Source organism: Pituophis catenifer, unplaced genomic scaffold (assembly GCF_029215685.1).
Source record: "Pituophis catenifer annectens isolate HBS135680 unplaced genomic scaffold, rPitCat1.0.hap2 SCAF_1, whole genome shotgun sequence".
Lineage (NCBI taxonomy): Eukaryota > Metazoa > Chordata > Lepidosauria > Squamata > Colubridae > Pituophis > Pituophis catenifer.
The window spans coordinates 295,581,098-295,595,798 of NW_027256881.1; the positions used below are offsets into that span (position 1 = coordinate 295,581,098).

A 14,701-nucleotide genomic window follows, 5' to 3' on the forward strand; every position below is an offset into this window, starting at 1 on the left:
GCCTTTTGTGAAAATAAAACCGCCTTGAGCGGCTATTCATCCTGTTAATACATTTTCCACGTTCTCCTATTAGATTTCCTCCAACTTATGGCCTCCCGCAATTCAGCTTTCCCATCTCTTGCGCGCTGCCGTTGCATATGGAACCCAGGTGCTGATCCAGCTTGTCTGCAAAAGCGAACGGAAGCCCCTTCCAGGGTGAGACTGTCTGTCACTCTGGCCTACCAATCCGGGGGGTGCGTTTCCTTTTAGGTCCACCTTCTAAGGGGCGTGTCTTTGGTGAGTGATAGCCTGAGACGCCCCAACCGACCCAGCCCAGCCCACGTTGCTGCGAGATTGAAATGCGGGACTTAAGTCTCCTGCCTCGGAAAAGTGACTTCCTTGGGTTTCTTTTTCTTGACATTCTCGCCTTTTCCCGCGGTAGGAATCCGAGCGAGCCGGGGCCTTCTTCGGAGCCGATCCCGGCGAGCCGGGCAAGACCCATCCCACGCCGAGTTTCCTCCGGGGATCTCCACGCACCCTGCTCGGCGTCCTGAGTCAAACCATGGGTAAGTGGTCTTGCTGGAGAGGCGTCGCATGCTGGACCGGGCGGGGGGGGGGAGTTAAGACGGGCGCGGGTGGGCAACCGGGCGCCCGGCTGGCTTTGCTTGTGGCTCCGACTTAAGAAGCAACGGCGGCGGTGGCGGCAGCTGCAGAAGCGCCAGTGCTGGAGAAAGAGAGCCCAAAGTATTGGGGAGGGGGGGAAGGGGTGGGGGAGGGCATCCGATCGACCCCAGGCTTCTGGAACCCCGGACTCTCTCACTTTTCCCTTCTCCGCCTGAAAGCTGGTTGTATTTCGGCGGGGAAAGCATTCCTGGCTGATTGGAGGGGGAAGAAAGCAGTCCCCGCAATCGGAGGGGCCGCTTCCCACTTCTCTCGGGGTTATTTAACTTTCCCGGCCGCCTGTTTCCTAGGCGCTCTGCTTTTCTAGTTCGTCAACGCGCCACCTTCGAGAGGAGAAGGAAGCTGGCCGCCCCAACGGCGTTGACTAAGCAGTCCTAAGCTCAGTTTTCAGCTGGAGTGCTTTCCAAGGAACGCCTCGGTCCTCGGCTGTCCTACGCCCCCCCCCATCCCGCCCCCAATCCCGCGAGTGAGTCCGGCTGAATGATCTGGAGTGGCTTCCTCTGGAAATGCGGGAAATGTGCGGGCTCCGGGCCCTGCGAGGCTCGGGAAGAGATTGGTAGGGAGATTCGCCTGTGGCTGCTGTCCGAAACCGCCTGCTCCTTGCCGGCTGCACTCAGGGAGGAAGTCCTTCGGGAAATTCAAGGGCCGGAGTGCCCGCGAGTAGAAGAAGCCTGCAAGGGCGAACTCCTTAAGGCGGCAGCTAGTAGCTAGGTGCGCCTTTACTACGAGTAAAAAGGCCGCGGGATCTCGGCCGAACTTACTTCCCAGGCAGCGGCGAGCAGCCCAACCTCAACCCCAGCCTTCCCCGGGAAGGAGACGCGCCTCGAACGTTTCGCAGTCCGATGTCCCTCCCTTCCCTGCCCTTGTTCCAGGGTGACTGTGCCCGGCTCAGTCTGGCCGGACTCCGGGCGCCTCTTCCAACGTGCCGCTGCTTCTCTTTGTCTGCAGAGCCAGCCTTCGGTGAGGTCAACCAGCTCGGCGGGGTCTTCGTCAACGGCCGCCCTTTGCCCAACGCCATCCGGCTTCGGATTGTGGAACTAGCTCAACTGGGCATCCGACCGTGCGACATCAGCCGGCAGCTGCGCGTCTCCCATGGCTGCGTCAGCAAGATCCTGGCGCGCTACAACGAGACCGGCTCCATCTTACCCGGGGCCATCGGAGGGAGCAAGCCGCGGGTCACCACGCCGACGGTCGTGAAGCACATTCGGACTTACAAACAAAGGGATCCGGGCATTTTTGCTTGGGAGATCCGGGACCGGCTGCTGGCCGACGGCGTGTGCGACAAATACAACGTCCCCTCTGTCAGTTCCATTAGCCGGATTCTGCGCAACAAGATTGGAAACCTTTCTCAGCAGAATCACTACGAGGCTTACAAGCAGCACCAGGCGGCTCCGCAGCCGGCCCTGCCTTACAACCACATCTACTCTTATCCCAGCCCCATAGCTGCAGCAGGTGCCAAGGGGCCTACCCCACCTGGCGTGCCGACGATCCACAGCGCCGTCCATATGCCTCGGACCTGGCCCTCCTCTCATTCCGTCACTGACATCTTGGGAATTAGGTCCATAACAGATCAAGGTAAGAGGTTAAGACTTCCAGCTAGGGACGGGATTGGTCAACCGGACCCAAGAAGCCCACCCCTTCCAGAGGTTATATGGTCTGTTGGATGGGCTGGGGGGGGGGAAGGAGCTCCCAGTGGTTTCTTCGCTGACTAGTCAATTCTGTATCTTCAGAAAATGTCTAGTGTATTTTCATCAAAAGGGGAAGAGATTCAGAAAAGGACATGAATTTGCTTTTTTGTTGAGGATCATCAATAGCCTTAATTCCCTGGTCTTTAACTGATGGGCTTTGAAAGGAAGCCCTAAATTATAGCATTGTGTAGCATCCACCAGCTATTGTGCTAATATAAAGTCTGTCTTCATGAACAGTGTTGGATGATGCTACAAATGCTATAAAATGATTTAGGTGGTAAAGGCCTAGGTCAGGGGTCAGCAATCTGCGGCTCTGGAGCCGCATGTGGCTCTTTCACCCCTCTGCTGCGGCTCCCTGTCACTCAAAATATGTGTCACAACCGCCAATGTGCGACACCTGCCAGCATGCGATTTATTGAACTTTTCAACCCCCGTAGGCCAACCATGGATAAATCCAAGAAAAGAAAAGTTTCAGAAGAAAACAGAAGGTTTAATTCAACTACATAAGCTAGTTTTGTGGCCGCTTGAAATAGTCAGGCACGGGAAGGATTTTGTGGCTCCTGGTGTTTTCTTTTCTGTGGGAAAATGGGCCCAAATGGCTCTTTGCGTGTTTAAGGTTGCAGGTCCCTGGCCTAGGTGGAACTTGATTCTAAATAAATTTCCTCTCTCTTTGACCTAGTGGTATTTTTCACTTAGCTGCAGGGCCTTCCAGTTTTAAAGGGATCCTAAGAATATGAGCAGAGTCCTATTGGATCAAACCCCCTGGCCCAATGAGTCCAGCGGTGTGCTCTCACACTGGCCAACCAGCTGTACAAGGAAGCCCAGCAGATGGCCTTCCAACGCAGTCACATTGCCATCAAGGCTAACAGTCGTTAATACCCATGATGTGGAAACTTGTCTCAAATTTTATGTATCTGATACATTTTAGTAAAGGTATTTGGCTGAACTTTCTGGTGGCCAGGACTTTGTTTGCACAGGCTTTCTTACCTGGGAGTGAGCCTTACAGGATTTCATGATTGAGCAACAAGTGATTCCCAAATAAGTTTCTCTCTGAGAAGCTTTCCATTTAATTACAAAGGAGATATAAATGAAACTGAAAACAAATACAATATTTTCTCCCAATAAAAATATTTTCATTTTCACCCATTGTTTTGGAAGCAGATATGATTAAAAAAAACCAATTGATTTATATTAGTTTATATGATAGTAGGAACCAACATATTGGCAATATTTAGACCATGTGGACACTATCAATTTGGGGAGCACTCTTGTTTCAAAAGCAGAAGCGTAGGCTTGTTTATAGTGAAGCTCTTGTACGTCTGCAGTAGATGAGCATATCACTGTGCTGAAGTAGAAGCATTTATTAAAGATGGGAGGGAAAATGTTCTTACACATTTGTTACATATACCTAAGCAACACAACATCTAGGAAAGATATAAGCACGCTTCTACAATTCTCCAGTTTAATTGGGCTAACTAAAATCAAAGAAGCAAATGTAAATGAGCCCACAGAGACATGCCCAAGAAGCTTTCAGATTTATTTACCTGCATTTATTCACATTTTGAAATCAACTCAGCTAAAAAGACAAGTTCCAATACTTGGCACATTTTTCGGTGAATCGGTTGTGTTGATCTTGACTGGATTTAACATCTGTGTAAACAGTGTTGCTGATGCATCTCATTTCTGGATTAGTTTGCAAGTACCTCATATTGGCTACTGCATCTAAGTATGGCTAAAAAGATAATTGCTGAATAGCGTTGGGAAAAGAATAACTTCCTGTGTTACTAGTTCTTGTACTTATGAAAAAGAGAAGTAACTAGTAATGATGTCAATTATATAGCAACCTCGTAAAACATTAAAGAATCCAATGGCATTTTTAACACTAACCTTTTTATTGTGTTAGTAGCTTTTGTGAATTATAGAGGTCTCTTCCCAAGGCATACATGTGTGTGTGTGCGCGCGTGCATGTATGTACACACACACATACAATAAACATGAATAATCACACAATTTATTCCAGGGAGGAACAAACACAGCTAAACTTTTCATGGCCAAGTTCTTTTGGCTACCAGAATAGTTCAGCATACCTAAGCAACAGAAACACACATAATCCCCGTTCCAGTATATTTACTTTTTTCTCTGCCAGGCTTTTGTGCTGATATTTGCTCTCAAGTCAGAGCTTCTGTGGGCAAAGGCACCTCCTCGGAATTGCAGGCAAGTCTTTCTCGAGTTCTCGCAATCAGGGCAAATTTGCTCAGACAGGAAGTTCAAATGTCACCTAATTGCTTTCGTTCTCCTGCTTCACTTTGTTGTGCTCCGAAGAGGTGGTCCAGAAAACTGAAACGGCCTATGTTTTAAGTTGCGTTTTTAAGCCCCTTCCGAGGCCCGCCAGCCCGCCTCTCCCGACTTCGCTGCGGAATTCCAGACTGGCAGTTAAGGAAGGCTTAGCCGGATTGCCCAGAGCGGCGAGTACCGTGCAATAGGCACGACCGCACGTTAAAGGCCTCGATTCTACAGCCCCATGGATCCGAATCGACTTCATTTCAGAAAACGTAAAAGCGGGCGAGATCAATACAGTTGCCCATTGGCCTGAAATGCTGGCTTGTAACACTAACACACACACACACACACACACACACACACACGTACGTTTGTGCGAGAGACGTAGTGGTATGTGCTCACACAAACAATAACGTTAGGAGCCTGCAATGCACATGCCTTATCGTTGCCAATGAAAGAAGCCTCTGCTTCCAAATCCTTTTTCTTTTTTTTTTATAAAACCGAGACTCACATCAAAACGCCTCGGGCTGCCTAATTCCCTTTCCCGGGGCGCTGCTTGCAAGCGTCCCCTGCCTTTTGGTCCGGCGTGGCGGGAACATCTGCTAGGATCGTTGTGCACAGAGGGCGCGTGGGAGGCGGGGGGGCGGTGGGGGGCTGTGCGGGCGGCCGGAGAAGCAGCGCGAGCTGGCCTGATTTCCGTGTTTATTAACCCCCCCCCGGGGTCGAGGCCACCACTCTGGGTAGGAGGCCCGCGAACGGTGGGGGGGGGGAAGAGAGAAAGGCATTGGGTTTGTCTTCGAGCTCGCCCTTCCCCCCACACCCGGTCTCCAGCCTCTGCTGCGCGAAGCTTGACCCGAGGCAGTTCGGGTTTGATTTATTGGTTAAGTTGACCTTGCTGCCGCAGAAAGGAAGCCCTATTCGTGGGGAAGGGAGGTCGCCAGAGACGGCTCTCCCAGGCAGGCTCCGGCCTGGGCCTGCCACCACTGCTCGGCCGCGAACCGACGGAGAAACGCGGCAGGCCCGGCTCCGAGGCCACTGGAGCGCACGGGGTTGGTTGGCGTTGGCTGTGCAGGCCTTTTGAGGTCCGCCTGAGCCGTCTTCGCTTGGCCTCTCAAAGGCTTGTCCCTCCCGGCTGCCTAAAGCTCGATCACACAGTCCAGGCTTCGCAGATCTGGTTAAGGCCACTGCCCTGGGCTGCGCAGCCTTCTGGGTCCCGCCGGGTGAAGGATCGGGGGCAGCCGCTGGGTAGCGTGGATCGGCGGAAACTCAGAGGACCTTCCTTCCTCTCGTCTTATTGCCACTGTTGGCTCCTACTTGGGACACGCACAATCCATTGGTTTCAGCGGAATCTCCCTGCCTAATCCTGAAAGTGTAGTACAATTGGAAGACAGATCGCCCTAGTAAGATGTATGTTACGTGTCAACGTGTATTGTGCGTGTGTTGTGAACGAGCCTGTGTTTGCACGCACATGTTGCAGGTCAGAGAGAGAGTTTCAGAACAGGAGTCAATTCGGAGAATGGCTGCTACGTTTCTACTTCTCTCGCCCTCAAGAATCTTTTTATTTTTTATTTTTTTTTAAATTATCTTCCCATCTTTTATTTGAGAAATAAAAGGAGTCAGCAGAACTGCCCACTGATTGGCAGCCCGAGAAGAGGAGGCCAATTTCAACCGCATTGGGTTTTTTAAAAAAAAAATTCCGTCGCCTTTTCCTCTTTTCGTGCTAGGATGAAATAAGTGGGAACTCGGGGAAGAAACAGAGATGTTGGCAACTGCGCAGCAGGCGGCAGGCCAGCTCTTTTCTTTTAGCTTTTTAGGATTATCCGCAATAAATTTAATTTCGCTGCATAACGTGATTAGGCTCCAGTTGTTTGAAATTCTCTGTAGGCTTCCGTCTTCCTTTGCTTGCTATAAATTCAACTCCTCCGTAGATTAAAATTTCCCTCCACCTATGCCAGGTGGACCTCCTAAAACCCACTTGAACTGAACTGGAAAAAAGTCAAGCCAGGCATGAAACCACAGTCTCTGTAAGGGTATTAGGGAGATAGATATGTTTCTCAGGGATATTCCCCTCAAACGGCTTTATTTAATAGAAAGTGGTATTTGGAGAATAACAGAATTGCAGATTCTGGAAGGGGCCTTGGAGATCTTCTAGTATAACCTCCTGCTCAAGCAGGAGACCTTACCATTTTTCTTTTTTGCTTTAATTTATATGCCGCCCTTCTCCGGAGACTCAGGGCAGCTTACAATACGTTAAGCCAGTGGTTCTCAACCTTCCTAATGCCGTGACCCTTTAATACAGTTCATGTTGTGGTGACCGCCAACCATAAAATTATTCCTAAAACCATTGAAAATATGTGTTTTCCTATGGTCTTAGGCGACCCCGTGAAAGGGTCATTGGACCCCCAAAAGGGTCGTGACCCACAGGTTGAGAATTGCGCTATTGCGTTAAGCAATAGCCTTCATACTTTTGTATATTTATACAAAGTCACCTTATTGCCCCCACAATCTGGGTCCTCATTTCACCTACCACCTTTGAAAGGATGGAAGGCTGAGTCAACCTTGAGCCTGGTGAGATTTGAACTTGCAGTAATTGCAAGCAGCAGATGTTAAATACAGTGCTTTAGTCCACTGTACTACAGGCTCTTTGTAGTAGGACAAAGGGTTGTCCAATCTCTTCTTAAAAACTTCTAGTGATGGAACATCCACAACTTCTGAAGGCAAATTCCACTGATTAATTGTTTTGGTCAAGAAGAAATTCCTTCTTAGTTCTAGGTTGAATTTCTCCTTGATAAGTTTCCGTTGGCTACTTCCTGTCCTGCGTTCAGGTGCTTTGGAGAATAGATTGACGCCTCCCCCCCCCCTCTTCTTTATAACAATTCAGGACAGGAATGCGGGCAGAAACACAGAGGAATATTTGAACAATCTCCCCAACTCTCCTTGTCCTACGAGGTAGCTTTGGAGGCCTTGCAAAAATAATAATAATAATAAAAAAACCTCCCGTAGGTAATACATCCTCAGCAGGAGGGTATGCTATATTTTGGGAAAATAACTTCCTGTCCCTTCCATTGAAGGAAATGGGAATTGTACACACACACACACACACACACACACACACATATATATATACAGAGAGCAGTTAAGCCCAGCAGTGATTAAACCCAGGTGGCCGATGGGTGACACTTAGACATTAAACTGAATCAAATTTAGTTTCTCTGGGCAAGAATTCAGTATACCTGAATTTTTTGGAGACCAGAAAAAGCAGGCCAGCCCGGCTTCCCACCAAACTAATGAAAAACTACATGTCTCCCCTCCCACAATGCACCCAAGACTAAGCGGCTGGAGATTTTAATTGTTTTAAAACATGCCTACATTTAAGAACATGCAAGTCATTTTTTTTTTTTAACCCAGCCACGATCAAATTCCCATCCGGGAGCATTAGCGCGGTTTTAAAGCTTCCTTGGGTTTCAAAGGAAAAGCGGAAAAATGAAGAATTTGTATAAAGGGGGGAATTGAAACCTCTAGGTAAGAGACCTGCTGGAAGTGGCCCTATGGATTGCACGAATCTGGCTTATTTTTCCCAGTGTTCGGGATGAATTAGCCTGAGTCCTGGGGTGAGAAGAATGAAGCTCGGAGCTCTGAAGTCGAGCTTCGCGGGCGTTAATGAGAGCACAGAATCCCAGCCTCAGACACTGTCCGTTTTAGGTTGGGGGACGACGCGGGGAGGGCGTGCAGGCTGGCGGCCGGCAGGATTTTCTTGATTTCTTTGATTGACCCTCAGCATCCGCACCCTTCCCACCCCCCCTTCCCAGCACAAAATATTTCCTTTCGGAAGGGATCTAGGTCGAGTTCAAGGACTGATTGGAACTCAAAGGGGGGGGGGGGGCGCTTCTGTTCAGAATGCCTCTCCTTTTCGCTCTCGCTCTCTCTCACGCACACCGAACGCCTTTTTCGTTTAATCTGTGGAAGAAGGGACAATTTTATTGCTGGCCATTGCAAGTAGCAACCTTCGTCTGTCTACTTCAAATCGCTTTAGGAATATCTCAATCAGCCAGCTGCCCCCAGACTCCAGAATTACCTGCTGTTATTATCTTTTTGTACTCTGTTTTTTAAGCTGATTGCTTTCATACCTGTTCGGGTTTCTTTTTTAAAAACTTTGAGTGGCATCAGCGCTTTATAACTTTAAAGTTCAGTAGATCGATTTACTTAAGGATATCCCAGCTGTAGTTTGTAACCCACTTCAGGAGCTTGAGATCCGAGGTACTTAAGGTCACTACCAAAACCGCTACTGTAATGAAACAAATCCCACCGAAGCTATAATCTTACTTAAATGGGTTTATTTAGTCCACAGAAAGCTTCCCTGAAATTAGGAGGATTCACTTTTGACGAAAAGGGGCTTTTTGTTCAGTTTGTGCAAGTCCTACAGTTTCTGGAAGTCATTTCCCACTAGTGATTTTTGAAGACTTGCGAAGGCTCAATTTAATCAATCGCTATTTTGATGTAACAATAATGGGGACAGCGTGAAGCGCCGCTATAAATCACTAGTGAGGAAATGGCCGGATTCTCTGGGAGTGTCTTTTGTTGAACGGCACCGGTTACTTCAAAGCAAGCATTACAGTCTGGTTGCACCTGTGAATGGGGTTGCAGAGCCTTCCAAACTATTGAGTTATTCGTGACTCTCCAAAACTCTTATCCCCGATGCATTATTTCAATTAGATAGCAGTCTCAAGCAAACTTAGTTTCATAGTGGGCAAAAAGTTTAGGCGGTAGGAGTAGAGTTCCGAAGGCGAACTAAAGTCATCTTTAAAAAAAAAAAAAAGTCTAATTCGCACCTTCAAAAGTGTCCTTGGCCACCTCAGAGTCTCCTTTCCCCACTAGGATTTTTTTCAGTGGTGCAAACTTGGTTCGAAGGAGATGTACAGTGCATTCAGAAAGTATTCAATATCAAAAGTATCCTTCACTTTTGTCAATTTTGTTATGCTTCAGCCTGATTCTACAGTTGTTGAAATTCATTTTTCTCATTATTCTACATTCAGTATCCCATAATGACAAAGTGAAAACACAATTTTAGAAATGTCTGTAAATTTATTAAAAAGAAAAAAACTGAAATATCGTATTGGCATAAGTATTCAGATCTTTCACTCAGTACTCTCTTGGAGTCCCTAAACCAGGGCTCTCCAATCTTGGCAACTTTAAGCCTGGCAGACTTCAACTCCCAGAATTCCCCAGCCAGTTTTGCTCTGCCCTAAACCACTCCTGTGTTGTGTTGGCTGTGTGCTTCTCATGTTGGAAAGTGAACCTTTGGCCCAGTCCGAGGTCATGAGCGCTATGGAACAGGTTTTCATCGAGAATATCCCTGTACAGTCAGCTTTCCCTCAACCTTGACCAGTCTCCCAGTCTCTGCTGCTGAAAAACATCCCCCCCCAGCATGATGCTGCCACCACATGCTTCACTGTTGAGGTGATATTGGGCAGGTGATGAGCGGTGCCTGGTTTCCTCCAGACATAAGTTTAGAATTGAGGCCAAACAGTTCAATCTTAGTTTCATCAGACCAGAGAATTTTGTTCCTCACAGTATGAGTCTTTCAGGTGCTTTTTTGCAAACTCCAAGGAGCCTTTCATGTATTTTGCACTGAGGAGAGGCTTCTGTTTAGCCACTCTGCCATAAAATCCAGATGGGTGGAGGGGTGCGATGATGGTTGTCCTTCTGGATCTCTTTCCCATCTCCACACGGGCTCTCTGGAGTTCAGTCAGAGTGACTATCAGGTTCTTGTTCACTTCTCTTACTAAGGTCCTTCCCCCCCCCCAATTGCTCAGTTTGACAGGGTGACCAGCTCTTGGAAGAGTCCTGGAAATTTGTGCCAAACTTCTTCCATTTGAGAATTATGTAAGTCACTGTGCTCTTAGGAACCTTCAGTAAAGCAGAAATTTTACTGTAGCCATCCTCAGATCTGTGCCTCGCCATAATCCTGTCTCTGAGCTCTGCAGGCATGAGCTCCTTTGACCTCATGGCTTTTGCTCTGTTACAGGCTTTGAGGCCTTCTATAGAGAGGTGTGTGCTTTTCCAAATCGTGTCCAATTTAATTTACCCCAGGTGGATTCCAATCAAGGTGTAGAAACATGTCAGCAACAATCGAGAGAAATGGGGGGGGGGCACCAGAACTAAATTTCCAAGTGTTGTTGCAAAGGGTCTGAATACTGATGCCAATGTAATATTTCAGTTTTTTTTTCTTAATAAATTTACAGAGGTTGCTAAACTTCCGTTTTCACTTTTTCGTTATGGGGGGGGGGGTACCGAGTGTAGATGAATGAGAAAAATAAATGAATTTCAACAACGGTACAATCAGGCTGCAGCATAACAAAATTAACAAAAATGAAGGGGATCCAAGTACTTTCTGAATGCACCCTACATCTGATTGATCCCAAGGATCACGCAAGTGAGATCCCGAGAGAAGCAGCCGAGTCTGTCGGACGTCGAAGCTGCCAGGCCAAGGAAAGGCCTTTACTTCCAAGGAAAGGCGGGCAGGACTGGGTGCCAGGGTCCCTCCCTCCCTCCCTCGGGAGAGCTCCACAGGGCAAGCCAGGTGCCCCGCTCTCAGGGCGCCCGTCCTTTCCTCAAGGCAGAAACCCGCCTCGGCTCTTAAGGGTTTCCCATAGTTTTGGCTCCAGGGAGAAGGCTCGCTTCGGAAGCGACTAGGGCGAGAGAGGAAAGCCGCGCCCCTCACTCCGCTTTGTCGTGTGTTTGCCCGCAGTGAGCGACAGCTCGCCCTATCACAGCCCCAAGGTGGAAGAGTGGAGCAGCCTGAGCAGAAGCGGCTTCACGGCCCAGCACGTTGCGGTGAACGGGCTGGACAAGGGCTCCCTCGAGCACGAGACCAAGTACAGCCAGGTAAGGGGGCGACTACCTGGGAGGACGGAGGGGGGGCACGTCCTGGCGGGGAGAGAAGGGGAGAGTGGGGGGGGGGCGTGGAAAGAGGAGGGGGAATCGCGCGCTTGTTGAAAGAATTGGGGGGGGGGTCCTGCCTGAAGGAACTTGCTTTTGTGCAGGAGCCTCACCCTCGGCCAACGAGCCTGGCTAAAAGACGCGTGTTTGTATCTGGGGAGGGGAGAATTGAAACCAGAGCCTCCGTCGATGATCTGTTCTGGCCCTGAGTGAGCTCCAAATAGGACCACCCACCTCCCCCGGTTGGGCTTAAGCAAAGAGCTTAACGTCCTTCAACACGTCAATTTAGTTACTTTTAGAGGTCCCGTGTCCACGGTGCCTGGGAAGTTGTGTGAATCCGGAAAATCCGAGAACCGGGTTAAACGTGTTGTATGAAGGCAGCCAGTAAAACTAAAAGGGTCCCGTCCCCTCCGCAATGGGATTTTTCCCATTGTTCCGTAATGGGATTTTTTTTGATCAGTTGATCTTCCTCCTCCTCCCTCCCTTCTGCCATTTTTTTTCCCCGCGCAGCAGCCCCCCCCCCATTGCTGAACTCAAGAAGCTTTAGCAAAGTCTCTGGTTTTTCAGATGTCTTTTAACAGGCTTGTATTTTAAACCCATTTCCGCAAAGGAACAAGGGTTTAACTAGATTGCTTGGCCCTGGCTCTAATCTGTGTACCTAGTGCACTTTGCTCAGAATTGTGTCGTTTGATGGGTTTGCACAATATGTTGGCTAAACGGTGGTTGTTCTAACTTTGTGACGTGGTGGTTAGTTTATGGCTCAATATCTTGTCCCAATCAAATGTGATTTAATTCAGTTAGTCAGACTATGTGCGTTGTGGAAAGTGTATCTCTGTTTCTACTCCCAGGTAGGCCTAGGGAGCAGTCATCTGGGGATAACCTCCTCAGTTGATGGGACTTCCTTTCCAGGTGATGTGTTCTAAAGCTACAATTTGCCTGGGGTAAATTTGTTAGGGGTCAAAATCAGAAGAAATGCACGAGAGTCATCCCTGTGTGTTTGTGGTCCTTGCCCATTGACAGGAAGTGACAGGAACTGAATGTTGCTGGCAAGGCTGCTTTCCCTATTTGTAGGATGCATGCCCAACTCAGTTGGCTTTCAAAGAATCAACCCAGAATCAGATATCTAGGCAAATAGAGGACTATCCCCACATAATTAAGGGTGATGCTTGCTCTTGTTGGGCCAAAGTTGCCAATGTCATTTTATTGGTGAAGGAATAGCATAGTTGGACTACTGGCAGATCCTTGCAATGACACTTTGAAGGGGCCAGTAGAAGAGAATATATGTTATATAGCTCAGGGTTGAACTGTGGAGTCTTTGGTGCTCTCTGAGCTTGGTTGTTTGCTTGCAATGTTTCATTAACAGACAGCAAGCCCTTCTAGCATGGAAGACATTACATGGTCTGGAAACGTCTGGAAGCAAACAACCAAACTCAAAGAGCACCAAAGATTTGATTTTGGAGAAGGTCAGATCTCTGCGCCTCCAACTGGTAAGTTCCAAGCTGCTCTACCATGAAAGTGAAGTTGTTCTGAGATCTACAGCTGGGAGGGGAATGCTGGAAGGAGATGTTTCTTGAATTGGGAAACCCAGCACTGGGTTGATCAGACCAGAGATGGGATAGCTCCTTGGTTCTTTGACCAGAGGTTCACCAGTTTTTTGGCCCAGGTGTGCTGTGATAGGTCCATGTGACCAGAATTCTGTCTTATTGCTCTCTGTCATTTCTTAGCCCAGGTAAGCAGTTGCTGTTCCAGAAATACCTAAGGCCTGTCAATTTGGGGATCGGCACAGGGCCTCACTTGACATATTCAGGAATTATTGAAAAGCCTGTTTAGGCTGATTGACCCAAATGCCTACTCAGGGCAGGGATACAGATTAAACTGTATCCTGAAAACTCATTTATTTCACCTAGCCGGGCTGGCTTGATCCCATCCATTTCAGTTTTAATTTGAAATTGGTTTTAATTGGGTTGTTTTAAATTGTGGGCCGAAATTATTTAATTACCTTTTAAACTGTTTTTTAAATTTTGTATACTCTGTTTTATCTTGGCTTTTAACCGCCCTGAGTCCTGTTGGAGAAGGGCAGTATACAAATAAAATAAAATAAATAAATAAATAAAATAAAACGATCCATATATGTGTCTCCTGATATTCTCCTTTGATATATTCAGTAAAGGGGAATTCACTACCTCTCTTGGTAATTGGTTCCACCACAGGTCTGCTGTTAATGTTGGGATTTGGGTGAGGTGCTGGTATTATTCAGCTGTAGTGTGTTTTCTTGTATAATAGTGTACTTAAATACACAGTGTCTTGTATGTTGAAATAAAAGAGAACAGGCCCTGGGCTGTTTCTATGTGATATTGTTTCAGATAGTTGAATAATAAATAAATATTTACTAAGTCTGCACTACTATTAATCTTCTTATCGTTCCTATCACCCATCTCCTCCCACTTATGACTGTATGACTGCAACCTTGTTGCTTGTATCCTTATGATTTATATTGATTGTTTCCTAATATGATTTGATTGCTTATTTGTATCCTATGACTGTCATTAAGTATTGTACCTTATGATTCTTGACGAGTGTATCTTTTATGTACACTGAGAGCATATGCACCAAGACAAATTCCTTGTGTGTCCAATCACACTTGGCCAATAAACAATTCTATTCTATAATCTATCCTATCTCTTTCAGTTATCTTTTTTCAAGGCTAAACATATTAAGTTCCTTTGGTTGTTCTTCAGATGGCTCAATTTCTGTTCTCCTGATTAATTTCATTACCTTACAGGAAATACTACACTGAAGTATTTCTGTGAATGTCTAAAAGGTTCCCACAATTTATCACTGAAGGTTGCTCCTTCAAAAGATTCAATTAGATGACAATATTCTTTATTAACAAACCCATGCTGACTTCTGGTAATTATCACATTTTAAAAAACTGCTTACAGATTTCTTTATGATCTGCTCAGTAGGCTCTTAAGGTAGTCATGGCATACTGATCTGTATCTTGAGGTACCTTCCTTTTCTTCTTTTTGATGATTGGTTGAAACAATTGGTCTGCCTCTGTGCTGAGGGAAACTTCTTTTCTAACAAAGGGCTACCAAAGTCTGAGGTGAAAGAATAGGTTTACTGAGTATGTT

General features: G+C 47.3%; 1 protein-coding gene across 1 annotated transcript in view; it reads left to right on the plus strand.

Annotated features, from left to right (window-relative positions):
- The first annotated feature begins 1,140 nt into the window (after positions 1–1,140).
- PAX9 (paired box 9) overlaps positions 1,141–14,701 on the plus strand; it is a 45,401-nt gene continuing 31,840 nt past the window's right edge. The window contains exons 1-3 of the mRNA XM_070935893.1: positions 1,141–1,363; positions 1,429–2,235; positions 11,377–11,513. Of these exons, the coding sequence (XP_070791994.1) occupies positions 1,141–1,363; positions 1,429–2,235; positions 11,377–11,513 (1,167 nt within the window). The remainder of the gene's footprint in view (positions 1,364–1,428; positions 2,236–11,376; positions 11,514–14,701) is intronic.